Here is a 21,326-nt window from a genome sequence, read left to right as displayed (position 1 = left end):
CTAGCAGGGATCTCCCGCCTGCAAGAGGAACACACGTTCCATATATTTTGTTTCGGGGCGGGGGAGGGATACCCTAAGAACGAGTACTAGCGATCCCTATTTCCAGCAAGAACGGCAATAGGGCCGCTGATAAGAGCGAAGCGGTGTGATGTGGACCCTCTGGGCCGCCGTCCGCTGCAGACTTCCTCTTGTCTGTGTGGCCTGCAGTTTCCATAAGGGGCTTGCGCCAGCCCCTCAGACTTGCCGAATCCGCGCGCTATCCACCTTCGGCGGCCAGAGCCCAGACAAGGGCAGGCTGGGATCTTGGGGAGGAGCGACCGCCAGGAGAGGCAGGAAGGAAGAACAGGAGGAACAGGATGAAGCAGAAGAGGAGGAGGAGGATGAAGAGCTGCTGCTGGAAAAAGAGCCTTTGTTGCCCCAAGGGGCCCAGCGTGTGTTTTTGCTTCACCCGGATGTCAAATGGGGAGCTAAGAAACAGACAATGACCCGAGGTAAGAGACAGGCCTGGAGGTGGGGTTCAGGTTTAGGAGGCGGGGCCTAGAAAGAGGGGGAGGGGAGGGGCTCTCGTGGGCCGGAGTAGATGTGATGGGGAGGGGCTCGGGTGGAGTCCTGGTTCTATCTCTTCGCTTTGATCCCGGCGGTGTAACAATTATTTTGGATTCGTTTGTCAAATCACTTTATTCATCCTCATGCCCGCAAAAAATTTCAGAAATACTGAAATATTGAATCTTCGGAATAAAAGTTCTGTCTTTAAGAAAAAAATTTTTTATAAATATGCACAAGATAGAGAAACCGATCCCTGTTTGCCTTCAAGATATATTTTTAAAAAACGAAAAACCGCCTGCCACCTGCCCGGCCTTTTGATAAATTCTGAGAACACAAAGACAAAAAAAAAGACAATCCCGCCCTCGGGATTTACAATCTAATGTGAGATCACCTATAAATGGAAGTTGAAAAAAATGAAGAGTAGGACATGGATCTTAAATAGGTCCTCCATAATATAATCTTCGTCCTACCTTCCTTGATAGCCATATTATTCCCATTGATTTATTTCAATTCAGTAAATATTAAGCGCCAACTACGTGCCAGGAACTGTGCTATACAGTCTTCCCCACTGGACTACTAGCTATTCCCCAAATTCTGAATTCCATTTACTTCCTCAACCTGCTGCCCCACTGACCTCCCTTCTAGAATCAGCTCTCCTGCCACCTAATCCATGAAAGCATCCCTTATGCCTACCTTTAATTATTTGTTAATTTTGTTAATTTGTTAATTTGCCATGTTTATTCCCATTATATATGCTTGAGATAGGGAGGAGTGGTATAAAGAAGTTTCCAAGACAATATCTAGATTGACATAAGGAAAAACTTACCAAATGCTATTCCAAAGTGGAATGAACTTCCCCAGGAAGTAATGGATTCCACTCTCCCTATAGGTTTTCAAACAAAACTGAATGTTAAGAGTATTGTCAAAGGGGGCTTGTATGTTGGATTTCATGGCTTCTGAGGGACTTCCAATTCTTGAGACTGTAATTCTGTGACTTTCATTATTTTTATCTTTATATCACATAGTAAATGATCAACAAATTTTTTATTTGAGTCAAAGTGAATCAAAATGAAAATATAATTTTATGGATTGCCGTTGCTGTGGCCAGAATTTTTTTCACGTTTGTCTAGGCCAGTCCTCAGATAGTGGCACAGTATATCATTGGCCCTCCCTTTGAGTCTTTCTAATTTGATAGAACTTCCCAGAATTTTGGTTTCACTGGTATATCCCTCAACAAAAAGAAAACCACTTTCATGTCATGATAGGTCATCAAAATAGGATATTTATAGAATAGACTGAAGAGAGTGTTTGTAAAAGGGAAGTGAAGAGAAGGGGATATGCTTAAGAGAAAGATAATGAATGAGTTCTGGTTTGAACTTGTTGAGTTGTCTATAGGGCATTCAGGTAGTGATATCCAGACTAAATCTGAGAGTAATCTACTTAGAGATAGTAATTGAATTCAGGGAAATCACAGAGGAAGAAGAGAGGACTCCACAATAGAGCTCTAGGGCACACCCACACACGGGAAATGGATTGAAACATGAATGATGGTCCTGCTAAATAAATTGAGGAGTGAAACAGGTCAGATGAGAATTAAGGGAAAACCTTGCCCTTAGGAAGAGAGTATCAGGGAGGATGCATTGACAGAGTGTCAAATGCTACAGAAAAGTCTAGAAGGATGAGAACAGAGAAAAAAAAATTGGGACAAAATGGTAACAGAAAAAAAAAATGCTAACAGAACCCTAAACAGAAATAAGGAAGTCTACAGTATGGGTGGGTTTAGGGGAAATTTCTCTGGCTGTCCCCCATCCTTGAAAAACTCCTAACTAATCCAGCTCTCTTTAATTCCCCACTAAAATCCCATTTTATACAGGATACTTTTCCCAACCCTTCTTAATTCCAGTGCCTCTCTTTTAATTATTTTCTGTTCTCTTGTCTATAGCATTTTGAACATTCAGGTAGAGACATACAAATAAAATGTAGCCTTTTTCTGAAAGAAAATATTGATGAGAATGCCTTACTCTTCCCTTATTTCATGAACTAAGATGGTACAATTTATATGGGCCTTGATTTCTCCACAAAGCTGAACTTCAGGTGGCTGAAGCAAAAGCTCTGGTGCATACCCTGATGAACTGGTCAGTGGAAGAGACAATGATCGTGTCAACAAAAACCCCAGACAAGAAGCTGGTATTTGGCAAAGGGAATTTTGAGCTTCTGACAGGTGAGTAGGAAGCATTGATACTGGGCTATGTAGTGCTGGGATACTAACATTGATTCCAATCTCTACTCTTGTGTCTCCTTCAACTCTGGATATGAAAAGTCAAAAATAGTTTCTTTATTATTATATAATGCAAAAGTTAAGTTTTGTCTAGTTCACAGGGAAACCAGCTTCAAAGAACTAGTATAAATGCATGGAAAGATAGAAGTGATGTAGGAATATAATGCCCAATTGGGTCATTAATCTTTTCCAGCTTTATGACCTCAGGCAAGTCAGTTAACCTATCTAAAACTCTGCCTCTCCCTAAAAAAAGATATACTTGTAATGTTCACAAGATTATTATGAGATTCAGATGCCATAATATACATAAAGCACTACATAAATGTTAATTGTGACTATTTCATTACCTTATCTTATTTCTATTTAGCCACTATGGCAGTTTTTTGACTTTATGATCTATATATTAAGAAAATGTTTCCAAAGGCCTAGAATGAGATCTTCTCTATAATACTCTTACCCCAGAGTGTAAGTTCTCAAATTTAATTTGATTTTGTTTCCTTAGAAAAAATTAGAGGATCACCACAAATAACTTGTGTCTTCCTGAATATAGAAAGAATGAGTCCATTGACAAAGGTATGATAATTTTTTGTTCACTTACATGCTTTGCAGTAAAATATGGAATAAATTTAAAACTTAATAAAAAGATGTGAAGAAAAAAGAAAAATATCCTTTTAGAAGTTCTAGCCCAAAGAGCTATTCTTAAATATCAATCGTATAACACTGTCAGCTATTTATTTGAATCAAGAAGGTAGCACTTCTTTAGTGTAATTAGTCATCATCCATATATGCAGAAAACAAAATGTCTAATTTCTGCTTCTAAGTTGATAATCTTACCTTTTATTTAATTACCATTACCTATTGACCCATGGGTTTGGGGAATCTTAAGTAATAACTCTTTTTGTGGCTCTTTTCCCCATCTAGGTTCAATAAGAATTTGGGGGGGGGGGCTATATAATATATATCCTGATACCTATAACTTATTTTCATGGGGTTTTTTTTGTTTGTTTGTTTGTTTTAAAGAAAGAACTTAAAGCTGCCTGGGGAATAGAGGTTTTTGATCGATTCACAATTGTTCTTCATATTTTTCGCTGTAATGCTAAGACTAAGGAAGCTAAACTTCAAATTGCTCTGGCTGAAATTCCACTTCTCAGGTAATTCTGCACAATCCACCCTGTAAGCAAAATCTTTCTCTAACATCTCTAACATCTAAAATCTCATCTCTAACATCTCCCCTGAACAAAACCAAGTAAAAAATGCACCATCTTTTTACAAATTAGAATGTACCTCCTGAGAGAGCCCCTTGTTCTTTGCTCTCAAATTTTGTTAGTTTCACTACCAAGATTATTTCCAAAACATAAATTCATTATATTTTCTCTAAAAATCATATTAAAAATAGCAGATATCCAAGGCAGTGCCTATTTTGTGGATGATCACCTTAGTTTTCAAAAGCTGTACCAGCAGAAAACAAGTTCTGTTGGGCACTAGCTACCAAGGTAGAAAACCTTCAAGTATTAGCCTATTGACTGACCATTTACATCTAAGGAACAACATAGGTTCAGAGAGGTTTATCCCCAGTTTTTTTCCAGGGTAATGCATTTTTCAGCCACTGCAATTCTTTAAGACTGTCTGTTAAAGCACAGTTTTAAACCTGCATTAGTGGTAGAAAGACCCATGCCAACAAAATGACAAATCCTTAAGGAAGTATTAAAGAAAGTCAGTAGCAAATATCCAGCAGGATGTAACATCTTAACACAGGATTTTTCGTTATTGTTGTTGTTGTTTTGTAGACAAAAAATTTGTAATATATCCTGTAATTGAAAATGCCATGCTACGTTCTTATTCTTTTAAAACACTCAAATATTCAGGTGGATCTAAAATAAGATCTATTTGGACATTCCTTCCATCTTGTACAAGTCTTTTCCAAGATTTCCTATAAGTTTACAACAGGGGAATCCATCCTATGTTGGAGGTTTTCCCAAGTGTCTCCTGACATAACAAAGACATCAAAGGATCTCTCAAGTAATCTTGCCTGCTATCCCTTGCCCTCACCATGTGACCATCTTTCTTCTTTATCATATATTTCCCTGATGACAACTCTAACTCCTGTTCTTCAACATTTTTTAGCCTACTCAAAATCAGCACACACCTACTGCCCTCCATGTGAAATTCATTTTCAGTTCTTCAGAGACTGTTGTATACTATGTCTCACAGCCATAACCTTAGAGCTTTATTCTGAGGTCCCCTGGACCATGGACCATTTCTGTTCTGGGGACATTCTGTACAACTTCTTGGCCTTTCTATCAGTCCTACAACTCTACTGAACTTTTATGTATCATACCAATATCAGTGTGAGCTTCTTGAGAGCAAAGACTCAAATTGTTTTACACTTCACCCGATGGATCATTGATCATTGAAGAAGGTTATTATCTTTAGTGTTTACATCTTTCAAATAATCTTGAATGATTTTGATGTAGGAATGAAAGACAGGAGAGCCTTTAACTCTAATTCTGACATGGATCTTCTCTGTGTATACTTGGCTGCTGTTCTCCTCTGTTCCATTGAGTGCCATTTTTCTTTCTCTTTTAGAGAATTAGAATCTAAGTGTGATTTTTTTACTCTCCTTGATAGTGAAAATAGTTTGGTATTTTAAAAAAAAATCTTTGTAGATCATTTCAATTTTTCTTCTTGTAGTCCTATATAAACCCTTATATAGTACTTGCATTATTAAATGCCTTCAAGATGACTGCTTGATTGGATCTCTCTCTGAGCTTTCTTTAATCTAGTCTTAACCACCACTGCTTTTCCCATGAAACAGTTTTGTTCATAATACTTCTTTGTGAGGTTTTACAAAAAAATGTATATCCGAATTGAGAGTATTTTTGGCACATCCCATTACACAAGTAAATCAAGTATTTGATAAGAAGTGCTTTTTAGGCACTTTTGGTCTCTGTTATGGCAGCTGATTTATGTTTTTTTTAACTACTGTATGAAATTATTAAATAGTATCAGGGTCATTTATACTGTGTACTAGCCATCTCATTATCAATAATTTGTTTAGGTAGCTCAGGATTTAGTTATTTCAACTACATATCATCAGTTTTTCTCACAATAATTCTTCTAGCTTTATACTAACTGATCTTGGCTCCAAGTTGGTGGTCTGACTGTTCACAAGCAGATTAAGAGATGACTTTGACATCAGTAACAAGTAATTTCCTATCTGTTAATTTTCTGTGACATTATTCAGTGCTCACTATCTGTAGGCCAACAATTCTTTTCTCTATAAAAGTTTTCTTACTAATATAAAGACGTGAGTCTTCTGTGTAGTCTGTGAGTTTTTGTTCTCATTCCTTATCATGAACCATGCTTTCTGATCTGTTTCTCACTAGTCCCTCCGATTTCCATTTTTGCTTTAGAACCAAAGTATTGAAGTGTATGTTGATGTAATTTGAAGCATTTTATCAAGCTCTTTGTAGAATTTCTATACCTTTCTATCCTGTTATCTAAGTTGGCACCTAAGCTGAATTTTTTCCTGATAGGCTTTTTGAAGATATCATGAATGCTGTATTATGAGATGACCAAGTGTTCAAAAAAAAAATTGTGCTTCTTTTGCCTTTTGAGTATGTGATAAAAATTAATTCTGCCAAATCCTTTCATTACCCTTCCAAGCAGTACCAATAAATCATCCTTCCATTTAACTTCAGCTTCCTTCTTCTGGTTCCATATGTAGTAATCAGTAATTCTCAAAGACATAAAGATCCCAGCATAGTTTGCTCAAAATAATGTTTGTTGATTATTAGTTATTTTTCATATTGAAGCTACTTGATTTACTTCCATTTTTGTCACTTTCATATTTAGATTTTTATTCTACCTTTGACTATAATTTTTATGCTTGGTATTATAAAGTTTGTAGTTCTGTGATCTGTAAGCATACTTGCTTAGTATCTTAAAGCAATTTCATTCCTATTTCAATACCAGGTCAAATCTGAAAAATGAGATTGCTCAATTAGATCAGCAAGGTGGTGGCTCTCGTTATATCATGGGATCAGGTAAAACACAATGCTGTAGTCTATATGTGGGTACAAATGAAGCCAATAACAAAAATGTTTAAATATATAAGTAAATGTATTGGGGATATGCCTGACATTATAACATTGCGGGTTTAGGACACATTTAAAATTGAAAAAAAAATTCAGAATATTGTCATCTTTTCCATCTTCCCTTCCACATTACTCATTAGCTAGCAGAGTAAAATTTTGTCAAATATCTATCATATGCATAACAATAAAAATATTGCTTTGAGTAGTGACCATTTTCAACTTAGTGAAGAAAGGTACTAGAAGCTACGTTAAAAAAACAATAATGAGCCATTGATTACTATTGATAGCAGTGTTGGAAAGGGGATATATTGATTCTTTTTTACCCTCATCTTCCATCTTAGAATCAATACTGTGTATTGGTTCTAAGGCAGAGGAGTGGTAAGGACTAGGCAATGGGGGTTAAGTAACATGCCCAGGGTCACAAAGCTAGGAAGTGTCTGAGATCAGATTTGAACCCAGGACCTCCCATATCTGGTCCCAAAACACTGAGCCACCTAGCTTCCCCCTATTGATTCTTATAAAGACCATTAATGAAAATTTTTTTTCCCATTTTGTCCTGTTTTACTAACACAAAAAAAAAAAAAAACTTGGGGTTTTAGGAGAAACATTCATGCAAATACAGCAGCGTGTCTTAAAAGAAAAAGAAATAAAAATTAAGAAGGCACTAGAGAAGCTCAAGAAAAGAAGACATCTTCTTAGAAGTCAACGTAAAAAGCGAGAGCTTCCCATTATTTCTGTAATGGGATACACAAATTGTGGTAAGATAAAAGTCTATATGCATAGTTATTTATTTGTCTTAAGGGTGATTTTTTAAATGCTTCCTTGGAAAAGTTTTAGGATATTCTATATAGAAACATTAGAAGATTGAATAATATTTACTGAGAGCCAACACATATTTTGCTATATAGAATAATCTCAAAATAAATTTCTTTGGGAATTTCTATTCTATATAGACAAATTAACATCCATCAAATATTTGTTGACCACTATCTGCCTATCATTTTAAAAGGCACTTCTGAATATCTCCTTTTTACAGATATTTCTGATTTGAAGTCCTAGGATTGTTAGTAGAAAATTTTCTAGAAAGGCAAAGACATTTTATATCTTGAATTAATAAGATTTTGTGGTCCTTTTAATTAATTATACTATTCTTAACATTTATGTAACATGTCTGTAATTAATGTTCCATATGCAGCAAATGAAGACTGTATAAGACTGGATTTTTTTTTTTAAAGCATAGTTAATGTGCTCTAAAGTTGGGGCCAGATGCTTGCTTATTTGTATTAAAATGAAAGAAGAAAAACAGTTATCATGGGATTACAGATTTAGAGCTAGAGACATTCAAGTGCAACCCACCTAAACTTGCAAATGAGGAAATTGAAATGCAGAGGTTAAACAAATTGCCTGTGGTCACACAGCCTGTGTCTGGCAGAACCTAATGCATGTCTTTCTAACTCCAATTTAGCCTGTGCCTATATTTTCAGGGCCTAAACTTGTGTCTCAGAAAAGTGGCATGAATCCCTCAAGGGCATAAAAGGCCCATTTATTCTCTCCTTACTTATCTCTGGTATCACCTCCAATAACTCATTTCTGTTCTGTCATTGTCAGCATAAAAGTCATTCTTTTTTTACAGAAAAAAACAAAGTTTTTTCACTGCTCTGCCTTTTCTCTGATGTCCCATCCTTCCCAAGGAAGGGTCCCAGCTCTTCTTCAAACCACTTTTTTTTTTCCAATTTAGCTTTTTTTTTTAAGAGCAACAAGTTTTTATTTTCCTTAACTTCTTTTACCAGCTTCAGTTGATTCTGAGAATTCTGAGAATTGGCATTCCCACTAAACACTTTTTTTTTTTACTTTTGCCTGACTGTACTTCCATTTTCTGAACATTTTAAACAATTTGATTTTGTTTACTTCAACTAAGAAATATCAGGTATTTAACCTTTGTCAATAACTTCTCTCCTTCTATGGGCCAACAATTCAACCAGTAGTTTAAAGGTAAACTGAATATTATTCAAAGTATCTGAAGTTAAGGAGCTCTGAAAATCCATCCATGAAGCCTTTTGTGGTCATTCCCCACCCTTCTCTTAACAGGCCACCATAGCTTTATTTCATTGGCCACTCACAAAGCATTTCCCCAGCTTTATAAAAAGGTCTCACTTAATCATTATCTTTTAAGGTAAAGTGCTCCTTTAGGGTTTGTATGGTTCTTTATTACTGTATCAATTTATTAGCTTGGTAGAGGGGGAAATGGTCCACTGGGTGGAAACCCAGTGCCTTATGCAGAGATATACAATACTCTTAATTTTTTTTATTCTTACAAAAATATTTCAATATATTGGAAAAATAAAAGTGCAGAGCCAGAAGGATCATTAAAAATTATGAAGTACAAGCCCCTCATTTTACTGAAGTAGAAACTGGGACCTAGAGAAGGGCTATGATTTGCCCAAGATTATTCGTGTAAGGGTGGGGTATATCTTTAATTGTTTTATGGAATAGAGGCATCAAAGAGTAGTAAATAGAGAGCCAAGTCAGAAAGACCTGAGTTCAAGTTCTGTCTCTGTCACACACTGGCTGCAGGTCATTGAGCAAGTTATTAACCTCCTAGCGCTTCCTGTCATGCTCTAGGGCTGTAAATTGTAAAACAGTTGCTGAGTTGCATTGATAGCAGGAATTTGCTCACTAGGAATTCTATACACCAATGAAATCACAGGTCTGGACTAGAATAAAGAAAAAGATAATTACTTAGTTTCCCCAAAGGATATGTGATCTCATTGATTCAAGAATTCCCTCAAAAGATGCAGGTCACAAACCATCCATAACTTCCTGTCCTGGGTGACTTTTGTCCATGTTCTCCTATAAGTTGGCCACCCTACATTGTAAAGGACTTCTTCACGTTTTCCTAACATTTCAGGGGTACCCACTGACTAATCTTTTTTCTCTGTCATCCCTCATTCTTCATGTGACCAGCCCATCTTCTCTCTGTCATGCCATTCCTTGTTGATGTCTTTTACTCCTAATGTTCAGACTTCATTGGATGTATGTTTTATCCAGCTTGTACCCAACATATATGCCTTTCCATTTCCCTCCATGTGGTACTCATTTTTAAATTCTAGCAACACAGAATATTTCTATTTAAAAATAAGCTTTTGTTTTCATTGGAAAATTAACATCAATAAAAGAGTTTTACTATTTATTTAATCCAATCTGCACTTCTCCTGTTCAACTCTGGTCCCACCTTATTGTCCATCTGGAATATCTATCCCAAATACACAAAATTATAAATATAGCTTATACAATTATCATTTTAGCTTAAGGATTAAAATTTTTGATTGTGTTAAAATGTTTGATTTTGACTTATCTTTTAGGAAAAACCACTTTAATAAAAGCTCTGACTGGAGACACATCAATTCAACCTCGTGATCAACTATTTGCCACTTTGGATATTACAGCCCATTCTGGATCTTTGCCCTCCCGTATGAATGTGGTTTATGTAGATACCATTGGATTCCTCTCCCAACTTCCTCATGACCTCATTGAGTCCTTTTCAGCTACATTGGAAGATGTAGCTTATTCAGTAGGTTAATATTGTAAAAGCTGCCAAACAATGAAGGATTGTGGGTTTTTTCTTAAAAAAAAAAAGTTATTTTTTGAAGCATTTATCTCTAACAGCTGGGTCATGTAGTAGATGAATAGCTGAACCTGGAGTCAAGAAGACGAGTTCAAATCATCTTCAGATACTGTGTAACCCTAGAGAAGTCATTTAGCCTCTTTTTTGCCTTAGTTTCCTCATATGTAAAGTAGGGGCTATAATATATCCTTTCTAGCAGGGTTGTTGTGAGGATCAAATGGGATAATAATTATAAAGAACTGACACCAGTGCCTGGCATATAGTAGGCCCTTTTGATTTTGAATGAATGCCAGGAATAGCACATCAAATTGTCAATAATAAAGGGTTTTAAATGTTATATTTTTAATTTTTTTATGAATAAATAACTTTAAATAAATCACTACAAACTTGGTTGGCCAAAAACATCAAAGAAAAATAAGGGTAAAATTTTATCTCAAACCCCTGCTGTTTAATAAGATTAATAATTTAACAAGCACAATGTACTTTTGTTCTATTTGCTTTTACAAGTCTGTCTGAAGTCCTACTACCTCTGGCCTTTTTTAATTTATTTTTTAAACTTCATATCTTTCTTTGTTTTTATATCATTAAATAATAGTAACTAGAATTTATATAGGACCTACTGTATGTTTTACAAACATTATCTCATATGATCCTCACAACAACCCTGCTAGAGAGGTTATATTATAACCCCCATTTTACAATTGAGGAAACTGAGGTAAATCGAGGTTAAGCAACTGTCCAGGGTCACACAACTAGTGCCTGAGGCCAGATTTTAATTCAGGAAGATGGGTCTTTCTGACTGCAAGCCCAGTGGACTCATTTTCAGTTATATTCCTCTTCTCCCTTACTCAGAAAGCCAACTCTTTTAACAAAGTTTAAAAAAGGAGAGGAAAAAACAGTTCAGTAAACCAATCAACACAGAAGCTTGTCAAATAATATATAAGATATTATATACCCCTAGTCCCCTCTCTTTTCATTAAAGGAAGGAAAATTTTGACTTTGTCTTACATGTTACTTTTTCATTCAGGCTTGCCTAAGGGAATAAGAAATGAGCCATATGCCCTCTTTTATGGCTATTCAGAGTGCACTCTAATCACTGACTTTTTGAGAAAAGGACAGATCTTTATTAATAGAGAAATATATTACCAAATATCTGTTTTGTTGGGCCTGTTGACTCATTTCAGAAATCATCCTCATTATGTGGCCATATTATACATATGTGTTGATGGGAAAATGGAGGAGAAAAGGTAAGGAAAGGAAGGGAAGATAGCAGGAGGTCCCTTTCTGCTCCTGGTAGCCCGATAATGAAATTGACCAGGTTTTTCCTTCTAACCTATAATTATGCTAGGTATTTAAATTAAAATTGAGCCAGACTTCATGGATCTTTAGATAGGTTTATTTTTGCTCTGAAAATAAAGGTCTGGAAATTTTAAAAAAATTAGATCTCCTGCATGGGGAACAAAGGCTCTTATCTGGGGCAAGGCTCTTCTCTAGAAAAGGCATAGTGCTTCTCCCTTCTTTTTATATCTTCTCAGACAACTCCACAAAGGAAGTGGGAGGTGTCTGAGGAAATTGGGGTAGAGGGTCCTGGGAGATGTAGTCTTCCAGGGTTCAGAGCCATTTTAAAATGCATATATGTATTTTGTAGGATGTAATAATCCATGTAAGAGACATCAGTCACCCTGAGACTGACCTCCAGAAAGCAAGTGTTTTGTCTGTTCTAAAGAATCTGCATTTGCCAAACCAGTTACTGGATTCAGTTCTAGAAGTTCATAACAAGGTGGATTTAGTGGAACGGTAAGAAGAAAAATTGAGTATTTTAAACTTTTTTTTTTCACACCCTTCTCACTTAAATTTTTCTTTGTAAACTATTTAGCATCCTTCCTATTTTCTTGAAACTTTCTCATCTTCAGTTCTTCTATGCAGTGGATTTTCTAACTTACCTTTATAATCTAAGTACTGTATTATATCTACAATAGCTTTCCCATTGACTAGTTCATTTATTTCAGTTGTGTAGATTAGGAAGAATCTCTGTCTCTTGAGGTATTCAAGAATTTTTTTTTAAAACTCTTACCTTCTGTCTTAGAATCAATACTATGTATTGGTTCCAAGGCAGAATGGCAGTAAGGGCTGGGCAATAGGGGATAAGTGATTTGCCTAGCTCACATAGCTAGGTCAAATTTGAATCCAGAACTTCCCTGCTCTAGGTCTGGCTCTCAATCTACTAAACCACATAACTGCTCCTAGATGTTAAAGAAATACAGGTCTTTAGAATTCCAGCTGGCAAGAATGGTGTAGAAGCTTGGCACTGATCATTTCAGTTACCTAGCCTTACCCTTGGTTGCACTCCATTCACATGTATTGTTTATTAGTTGACTAATCTAATTTCGTAGCTTCTTTATACAGCTTTAACAATACTTGCCCATCTTCCTCTCTGTTGTGCAGGTATGAACCTACAGAGCCAAATGCTATAACCATTTCTGCTCTTTTTGGACATGGATTAGAGAAACTAAAAGAAGAAATAGAAAATGCAGTTTTGAAAGCAACTGGAAAAAAGCTTCTCACTCTTAAAATTAAACTGGAAGGCGCTCAGCTAAGGTAAATAGAGAGGTAACAAATGCTGACTGAAAGAATGATAAGTAATTGCTTACAGTGAGTCATCAGTGGATTGACTTCAAAACATAACTTCTGAAGAAAAAACTTGATTAATAAAACCTAAGGTAAATGACTTCTTAAAAGTCTTCATATTCAGATTTTGCTTTTCCTGGGGGAAAAGGAAGAGTTCTTAGGTCTCTGAAACTACTTTAGGGTTGATATCTGAAAGATGATTTTTGAAGAAATCTGGTATAAAGGCCATAACTAAAGCAGCATCTCAAAAGTCTGCAGAACAATCAACATCTGGACTAGGGAAGTAAAGGTAATATCTAGAATGGAAATAGTATAGCAATAGAAGTTTGCAATGAAGAGCTGATTGGAAAAAGGGTAATTGACCCCGACATGATTTAGGCCCAAACTTAAGCAGTGGGAGGAACAAAGTTATCCACTTACATAGAAGTTTAATGAGAAGCCATTTAGAAGAACAAGACTAAGACTTCATAACATCAGTTAATTATCATGTTCAAGATGGAAAGTACTTTAACATTAGCCTAGGAGGTAAAAGGTTGCCAGTCAGGTGCAGAGCCAGAAAGTAGATTGGACAGATCCAAGAATAGCCTTTCATGATTCATTTTCCTCTCAGAAAGAGGTCTCTGATGGAGTGCCCCAAGGATTTGAATTTGGCTCTGTTCTCTTGAACACTTTTGACAGTAACTTGGATAAAGGAATAGATGTCATGGTTCTTACCCTTATAGATGATACAAAACTTGGAGGGAAAACTAATATACAGGAAAACAAAGTCAGTTCAAAAAGATCTTGACAGGCCAGAACTTTGGGCTGAATCTAATCAGATGAATATTATGGGGGATACATTGTATTTGAGTTCAAAAAGCCAATTTCATAAGCACAATATGGAACAGGCATAGCTAGATAAAAAAGATACAGAGGTTTTGGAAGACTGTAAGCCTAATGTGAGTTAAGAGTTTTTTATGGGGCAACTAGGTAGCACAGTGAATAGAGAGCCAGGCTTGAAGATAGAAGGTCTGGGGTTCAAATCTGACCTCAGACACTTTCTAGCCATGTGGCCCTGAAGAAGTCACTTAACCCCAACTGTCCAGTCCTTGCTATTCTTCTGCCTTGGAATAGATATTTAGTATGGAAATGGGTTTTGAACAATGGTACATGTATAACTCAATGGAATTGTTAGTCAGCTCCAAGAGGGGGAAGGGAAGAGGGGAGGGGAAAATCATCAATTATATAACCGTGGGATAATATTCTTAATTAATTACTTTTTTAAAAAATAGACATTTAGTATTGATTCAGGCAGTGAAATTGGGCCCTTCTCTGAAGAACTGGCAACACAGGCAATCTCCATGGCGAGGGCACAAGCTTTATTGAGAGAAGGAGGTAGTTGGAGGAATGACCCTGGTGATGGAAAAGGGTTTGGCAAGGAGATTTCAAGAGTGCTTTTTTAATCTCTCTTGGTTGTCAGAGAAGGAGCTGATTATTTGGATGGTTGGAATTGATGTCATTTTACATATTGATGTCAGTTTGCTTTGTTTCCCCACTGGGGTAGGGAGCCCTGAAAACCACAGTGCAAATGGGATGCTAATAATATGTTAAAGGGTGGGGCAACTTTCGGTCAAATTTTACTCTTTCTGCAAAAGCTCTAAGGAAGGCAGTGATTATGGAATCTGAGCAATGTTTAAACCTAGTCCTGTGTGACTAGGAAACTGAACCACCTGTACTGACTGTTCAGAGTCCCCCAACCAAGGACTTGGGTTCTCTCTAAAGGTTGATATGAGGAGTTTTCTCATAACTGTAAATCTAAGAAACCTCTGTGTCTTATCTGAAAGGTGGCCCCATGTTAGATATTGTTTCTATGTTCCTTTGTTTGTTTATAGCTATTTGGCAGGGTTTGTGTGGCACCTCTTTTCATGGCAACCCACATCAGTAATGATTCTAAGACAGATAGTAAGGTTTTGGTTTTTTTTAATGAGTATGTTATAGAAGCCAATTAAATCATTCAACAAGCATTTATTGAGTGCCTATTAGGTGTCAGGCACTGTTAAGGATATCACAGAGATGGAGAATGGGATCCTAGGGTAATTGATGGGCATGCCCTTTACAGGAATGGTAGTGCTATTTTTATTATTGTTCCCAGAACAAGGGGGTTCCCATGAAGAGACATAGCAAGAAGATAGCTAAGTAATGTAGCATGGACAGGTCTGAAACCTGCCAGATATAATGAACCCTGACCAAGAGAGGAGACCGCCAAGGCAACAGCAGCAACATACCAACCAATGAATGTGTAGTAAACCTAGAAAAGCAGTCTGGTACCAGATTTAAAAAGACAAAACAAGGCATTTAATCTAGAAGCAATAGGAAGTCACTGAAACGGCTTAGCAAGAGAGTAACATAGTCAGACTTGTGTTTAGGAATAGCAATTTTTTTGGCTTCAAAGAGGGTGGACTGACAAGGAACGAGACTGGAATAGGGGGGACTAATTTGATGCAGCTGGAAAGTTGATAAGTCAGGGTGGTGGCCATGTGAGTGGAAAGAAACATAAATGTAGAATTGATAAGATACAGTAACTAATTGGGTATGAGGGAGCAAGAGAGAGATAATAATAATAAAAATAATAGCAGCTAACATCTGTAAAGCACTTACCACATGCCAGGCACTGTACTAGCTTCTTTACAATTATCTGATTTGTTCCTCATAATAACTTGAGAGGTAGATTCTATTATGATTTGCATTTCACATTTAAGTAATGTAAGCAGAGATGATTTACATGGGTTCACACAGCTAGTTAAGTGTCTACGATTACATTTGAACTCATGTCTTCCTGACTTCAGGCCTGTCACCACCAACCTGCTTCTAGAGAATTAAAGATGATTCTGAAGTAGTTCCTTCAAAAAACAAAAGGGAGGGGGCAGCTGGGTGGCTCAGTGGATTTAGAGTCAGGCCTAGAGACGGGAGGTCCTGGGTTTAAATCTGGCCTCAGACACTTCTCAGCTGTGTGACCCTGGGCAAGTCACTTGACCCCCATTGCCTAGCCCTTACCACTCTTCTGCCTTGGAGCCAATACACAGTATTGTCTCTAAGACAGAATATGGATGTTTTAAGTTTAAGATGCCTGTGGGATGTCCAGAAGGAGCTATCACATTTGTGAGTTGGTGATGCTCAGAGAGAGATGTGGGCTATAAATATAGATTTGGGGGATCATCTAGTTAGAGTTAAAAATATTAGGAGCTAATAAAATCACAAAGAAATAGGCCTCGGTAGGGATGGCTGGCGAGGAGAACTGAAAAGAACGTATAGATAAAAGGAGAAAAAAAGTAGAAAGGGTCACTAAAACCCAGGTAGTATTTCCAGGAGGAGAGATTGGTCAACATTGACAAATGCTCCAAGAGGTCAGGAATGATGAATGGTCTCTAAATAATTAGTAACCTTGAGAGGGATCCATTTCAGCCAAGCAATGAGACTGAAAGCCAGAGATCAAAGTGCCTACAATGAGCCAGAGGATATGAAGGAAAGGCAAAAAGTATAGGCAAGTTTTAATAGGATATTGGCTGTGAAATAAAGGTAAAATTGAAGACTGATAGGGACCATTGTAGGAACCATTGGTCAACTGAAGGGTTTTTTTTAATGCTAGAGGAAACTTGGGCATGTTTGTAGGCAATAGGGAAGAAGCCAGTAGATAGGAAGCAATTGAATAGTAGAGTGGGGAAAGGAATGATTTGAGGAAACAAGTTGCCAAAGAACATTGGCAGGGTTAGGATCAAGAGCTTAAGTAGAATCAGTCTTTGATTTTGTCAAGAAGACCCAGTTTATCCTCTGAAATAAGAGCAAAAGATGAGAGGATAGGGAGTGACGTCAAGAAGTTTTAAGATATATAATACCAAACCAATTAGGGAGCTTGTGGCAAATGGCCTCTTTTCTTAGTAAAGGAAGAAGTGAGGGAGGGAAGCTAGATGGCTCAGTGGAGTGAGAGCCAGGCCTACAGACCAGAGGTCCTTGGTTCAAATCTGGCCTTGGACACTTCCTTGCTGTTTGAGGAACCATCATTATGTCTCCTCTTCCCCCAAGGGAGGGAGGGAAAGCATTAAGAGTATAAACTCCTTGAGAAAGGAAAGAAAATAGGCTGGAGTCAAAAATCTTTATTCTGAGAAAAGATCCATCAACTTTACCAGACTGGAGTACATGATACAAAAAAGGTTAGGAACCCTTGATCTGGATAGGACTCCTGCGATTTCTGAGTGACAACAGCAGAAAGAGTATCTAGAAGACAAGATGCATGCCTATTCTTCTCTATGTTCCAGGATGAAAAAGTAGATGTGAGAGAAGGTGTTCCCAGTACTGGAGAGAGGGGTTAGGATGTTGTACCATGTAGGAGGAGCCAGGTCACCATAAGTATCAGAAGGCAGAAGTAATGCCAGGGAAAAAAGTCTAGGATACACAAAAGTTTATTAATAATAGAGTAGGGTGGATAGAGAGCCAGACCTAGAGATGGGAGGTCCTGGGTTCAAATCTGACTTCAGACACTTCCTAAATGTGTGACCCTGGCCAAGTCATTTAACCCCCATTGCCTAGCTCTTACTGCTCTTCTTTTTTTCTTCCAGTTTGTGTGTGTGTGTGTGTGTGTGTGTGTGTGTGTCTGTGAAAATTTTATTTAGTCAATTTAAAACATTATTCCTTGGTTTCAAGAATCATATTTCTTTCCCTCCCTCCCCTCTCCCCACCACTTCCCATAGCCAACATGCAATTACACTAGGTTTTACATGTGTACTTGATCAGAACCCATTTCCATGTTGTTGATGTTTGCACTTGGATGATCAACTAGAGTCTACATCCCCAACCATATCCCCCTTGACCCATGTATTCAAGCAGTTGCTTCTCTTTGGTGTTTTTACTCCTACAGTTTTTCCTCTGAATGTGGATAGTGTTCTTTCTTGTAGATCCCTCCAAGTTGTTCAGGATCACTGCATTGCCACTAATGGAGAAGTCCATTACATTCAATTGTACCACAGTGTGTCAATCTCTGTGTACAATGTTTTCCTGGTTCTGCTTCTCTCACTCTGCAACAATTCCTGGAGGTTGTTCCAGTCTCCATGGAATTTCTTCACTTTATTATTCCTTTTAGCACAATAGTATTCCATCACCAACATATACCACAATTTGTTCAGCCATTCCCCAATTGAAGGGCATCCCCTCATTTTCCAATATTTTGCCACCACAAAGAGCGCAGCTATGAATATTCTTGTACAAGTCTTTTTCCTTATTATCTCTTTGGGGTACAAACCCAGCAGTGCTATGGCTGGATCAAAGGGCAGACAGTCTTTTAGGACCCTTTGGGCATCCTTATTGCTCTTCTGCTATGGAACCAATATACAGTATTGATTTTAAGATGGAAGGTAAAGGTTTAAAAAATAATAATAATAGAGCAGGGGCTTAGAGGGCTAATGCAATATTACATATAGGCTATGTTGAGAGAGGTATAATGACCAGGCCTAGGAGGATGATAGTTGCACTGAACTGTGCCTTCATCAGACTGCAGATGCAGTATCTATTCCATTTTGAGAACCACAGTTCAACTGAAGAAGGGTTCAAAAAAGGGAAGGCAAAATGAAGGACCTTTGTGCCTCATGAATATGATTTGAAAGAACTGGAAATATTTAGCCTGGAAAAAAAAGCATACTTTGAAGAGACAGAAGGTCATATTTAAATAAACAATTGAAAAGCTGTCAAAGTTATCTAAGGGAATGACCACACACACATTCTCTCTCTCTTCCTCCCTCCCCTTCCTCTTCCTCTTCCTCTCCCTCTCCCTCTCCAAAATGATCATCTCTTCAGTTTTGCCCAAGATACATTGAAATTCATCCCTGGGGAGGGATGGGACTATGGTATCTTTCTAAAACAGAGATCAACTTATAGCTTAAGCAAATGAGTTTCTCACATTTAAAGAAAAAACTTAGAGACTTGGAATTTTTAGAGGAGAGACATTTTGCAAATCTAATAAATAAATGTCCCATTTGCATATTTTAGCTCTTTTTTAAAATACTGATTTTTAAAGGATTTACAAATTACTTATCTTATTTAATAACTCACCTTTATAGTGCTCTTCTGTTTTCAAAGCACTTTTACATAAAAAGTCAACAAGTGGTTTCTTAAATTACTTTCATGTATAGCATTATATGGAAAACAAAAAAAGACTGAGACATTAGTCCCTTCTGTATGAATTCTGGGAAAAGGGCTCTTTTTCAAAGTAAAAGTTTTTAATGTGAAATGTAAATAAACATGCTTCCAAGAAAGAGTAGATCATAACATCAAATGGATTAGTGATTTTAATAAAGTGTTATCTTTTACTTATAGCTGGCTATATAAAGAAGCAACCGTACAGGAAGTTGATGTTATACCTGAGAATGGAACAGCCAATGTAAAAGTCATCATAAGTAATTCTGCTTATGGCAAGTACAGAAAACTCTTCCCAGTATAAAAATTTTTTCATCATATCATGGAACAATTTGTGTTTTAAGCCTTCTGAGCTAAAGGGATGCTGCCTAAATACCAAAATCGCTACTCCACTCTGCCTCACATTTAAGATATGTTTGCTGCTATATAAAGTGACAGTGATGGCGAGCTCACCTTAAAAATGGATGTCAGATTATGTTCATTCTGAGTCTATATAGATAAAAATTACACTGAATGAATCATCTTTGTTTCCAAAAATTTTCTAGATCCTTGAGTGCTGCCTTGCTTTTTGTCTGTAAATAAATATTTATATTGTTTTTGAGCTTGTTAAATCTTGGGGATTTTCTTTGTTTTTTATGGCAGAGGATTTATGGTAAAGAAAAGGTAAAATTTGCCTCTCCAGTCATGCATATTCTCAAAATGACAAAAATTATACATCAATCAATCACTAAACCCATTCCCTCCCTCTCCATCCATTGCCTGTTAGGGTTTTTTAAGTTAACACCATTTTGCCCTGCAGAAGAAATGAAAAAAAAAATATTTCTACCCATATCTCCTCAAACCCTCAGACACACATAATAAATGTTAACTTCTCTATCCCCAGTTAACCCATTGTATTTTTAAAAGGGAAAAAACATTTATACTTTAGGGCTCATGGTAGGTATCCCCATCTTTTTTGTTCCCAGTTATTTTCTTCTTAGGCTCAATTACTTCTATTTTCTCATTATTTTATTAAAAATCTCAATAAGCTTTTATAATGGTATACTAAACTATCCTAATCCTAAGCATTGGGCTTAACAAGTTAAAAAAGTACATAGACCTTAACCTCAGGAAACCTGCCCCAGGTAAGAGCAAGTTCAATTCTCTCTCTGTCTCTCTGTCTTTTTCCCTGTCTCTATCTCTGTCTCTCTTTTTCTTTCTTCCTCTCCTCTCAGAGACTTAGGAAAGAATAATATGGAGAGAACTGGAAATAAAGCAGATAGGAAAGGAAGAAGACAACAGCTAAGGATGGAAAATAGGGTTATAAAAGGAAAAAAAAAGTAAAAAATAGATTTGCAATAATGGTAAAAAACCTCTGGTGGCAAATATTAGTGTAACTGGATAATCAAGCTGTAGAACTCATGCAAATTATCCATCAAATTTATAACTATAAGATGACTCCTTTACATTTTAGAAAACTAACACTGTATATCAGATTATTTAGAAAAATATAGAATATGCATACCATTCCCTCCTGATTTGCATTTATAGATATTTCCTGATAGTCATCAGTCAGCTAAGGGAATGGATTCATTACTTGAATTTAATAATTCCTAAAAATGTAGGGATTAAAAATTAATGGTTTGACTAAAATACATGAAAATTATAAATAATGGTGGTCACTGATTCAAAGTATTATTGCTCAAAGTCGAAATGAGCTTTCATAGCTTTTATTTACAAAAGAGGTGGAAAGAATGAAAGTAGAGAAATACAAAAGGGTAGGAAAGACATTAGACTAACTAAATATTGCTTTGACTCAGCCAGGATTTGTTGACCAACCAGAATTAAACTCTCCAGAAGATAGGAAGGGAAAGTCAGCTATTCACTCAGGCAAGTTCCCTCCAAAAGGCAGGTCAAGACATCGACTAGAGCTGAAGGTGACTCCTGAGGCCGACTTTCTTCCTTGAGTTGACCTTCTTCTTGAAGCTTACTTCCCTAGCCCCAGAAATTC

General features: G+C 36.8%; 1 protein-coding gene across 1 annotated transcript; it reads left to right on the top strand.

Annotated features, from left to right (window-relative positions):
• Window positions 1-148: 148 nt before the first annotated feature.
• On the top strand, window positions 149-19,947 carry GTPBP6 (GTP binding protein 6 (putative)). The gene is made up of 10 exons (XM_001365342.5): window positions 149-491; window positions 2,630-2,767; window positions 3,327-3,397; window positions 3,845-3,975; window positions 6,800-6,870; window positions 7,521-7,679; window positions 10,284-10,492; window positions 12,195-12,343; window positions 12,992-13,144; window positions 19,517-19,947. Exons 1-10 carry the CDS (start codon window positions 149-151, stop codon window positions 19,638-19,640), a joined length of 1,548 nt encoding a protein of 515 aa, XP_001365379.1. The 3' UTR covers window positions 19,641-19,947.
• Window positions 19,948-21,326: the final 1,379 nt, after the last annotated feature.

This window comes from Monodelphis domestica, chromosome 8, assembly GCF_027887165.1.
Source record: "Monodelphis domestica isolate mMonDom1 chromosome 8, mMonDom1.pri, whole genome shotgun sequence".
Taxonomy (NCBI): Eukaryota; Metazoa; Chordata; class Mammalia; order Didelphimorphia; family Didelphidae; genus Monodelphis; species Monodelphis domestica.
The sequence above is the reverse complement of the archived record's forward strand: the minus strand, read 5'-3'. Positions and strand labels throughout refer to the sequence as shown.

Coding starts and splice junctions, on each gene's coding strand:
- GTPBP6 (XM_001365342.5), top strand. CDS start 149: ATGTGGACCCTCTGGGCCGCCGTCCGCTGCAGACTTCCTCTTGTCTGT. Junction 2,768..3,326: donor GAATTTTGAGCTTCTGACAG/GTGAGTAGGAAG, acceptor TTGTTTCCTTAG/AAAAAATTAGAGGATCACCA. Junction 3,398..3,844: donor GAATGAGTCCATTGACAAAG/GTATGATAATTT, acceptor TTTGTTTTAAAG/AAAGAACTTAAAGCTGCCTG.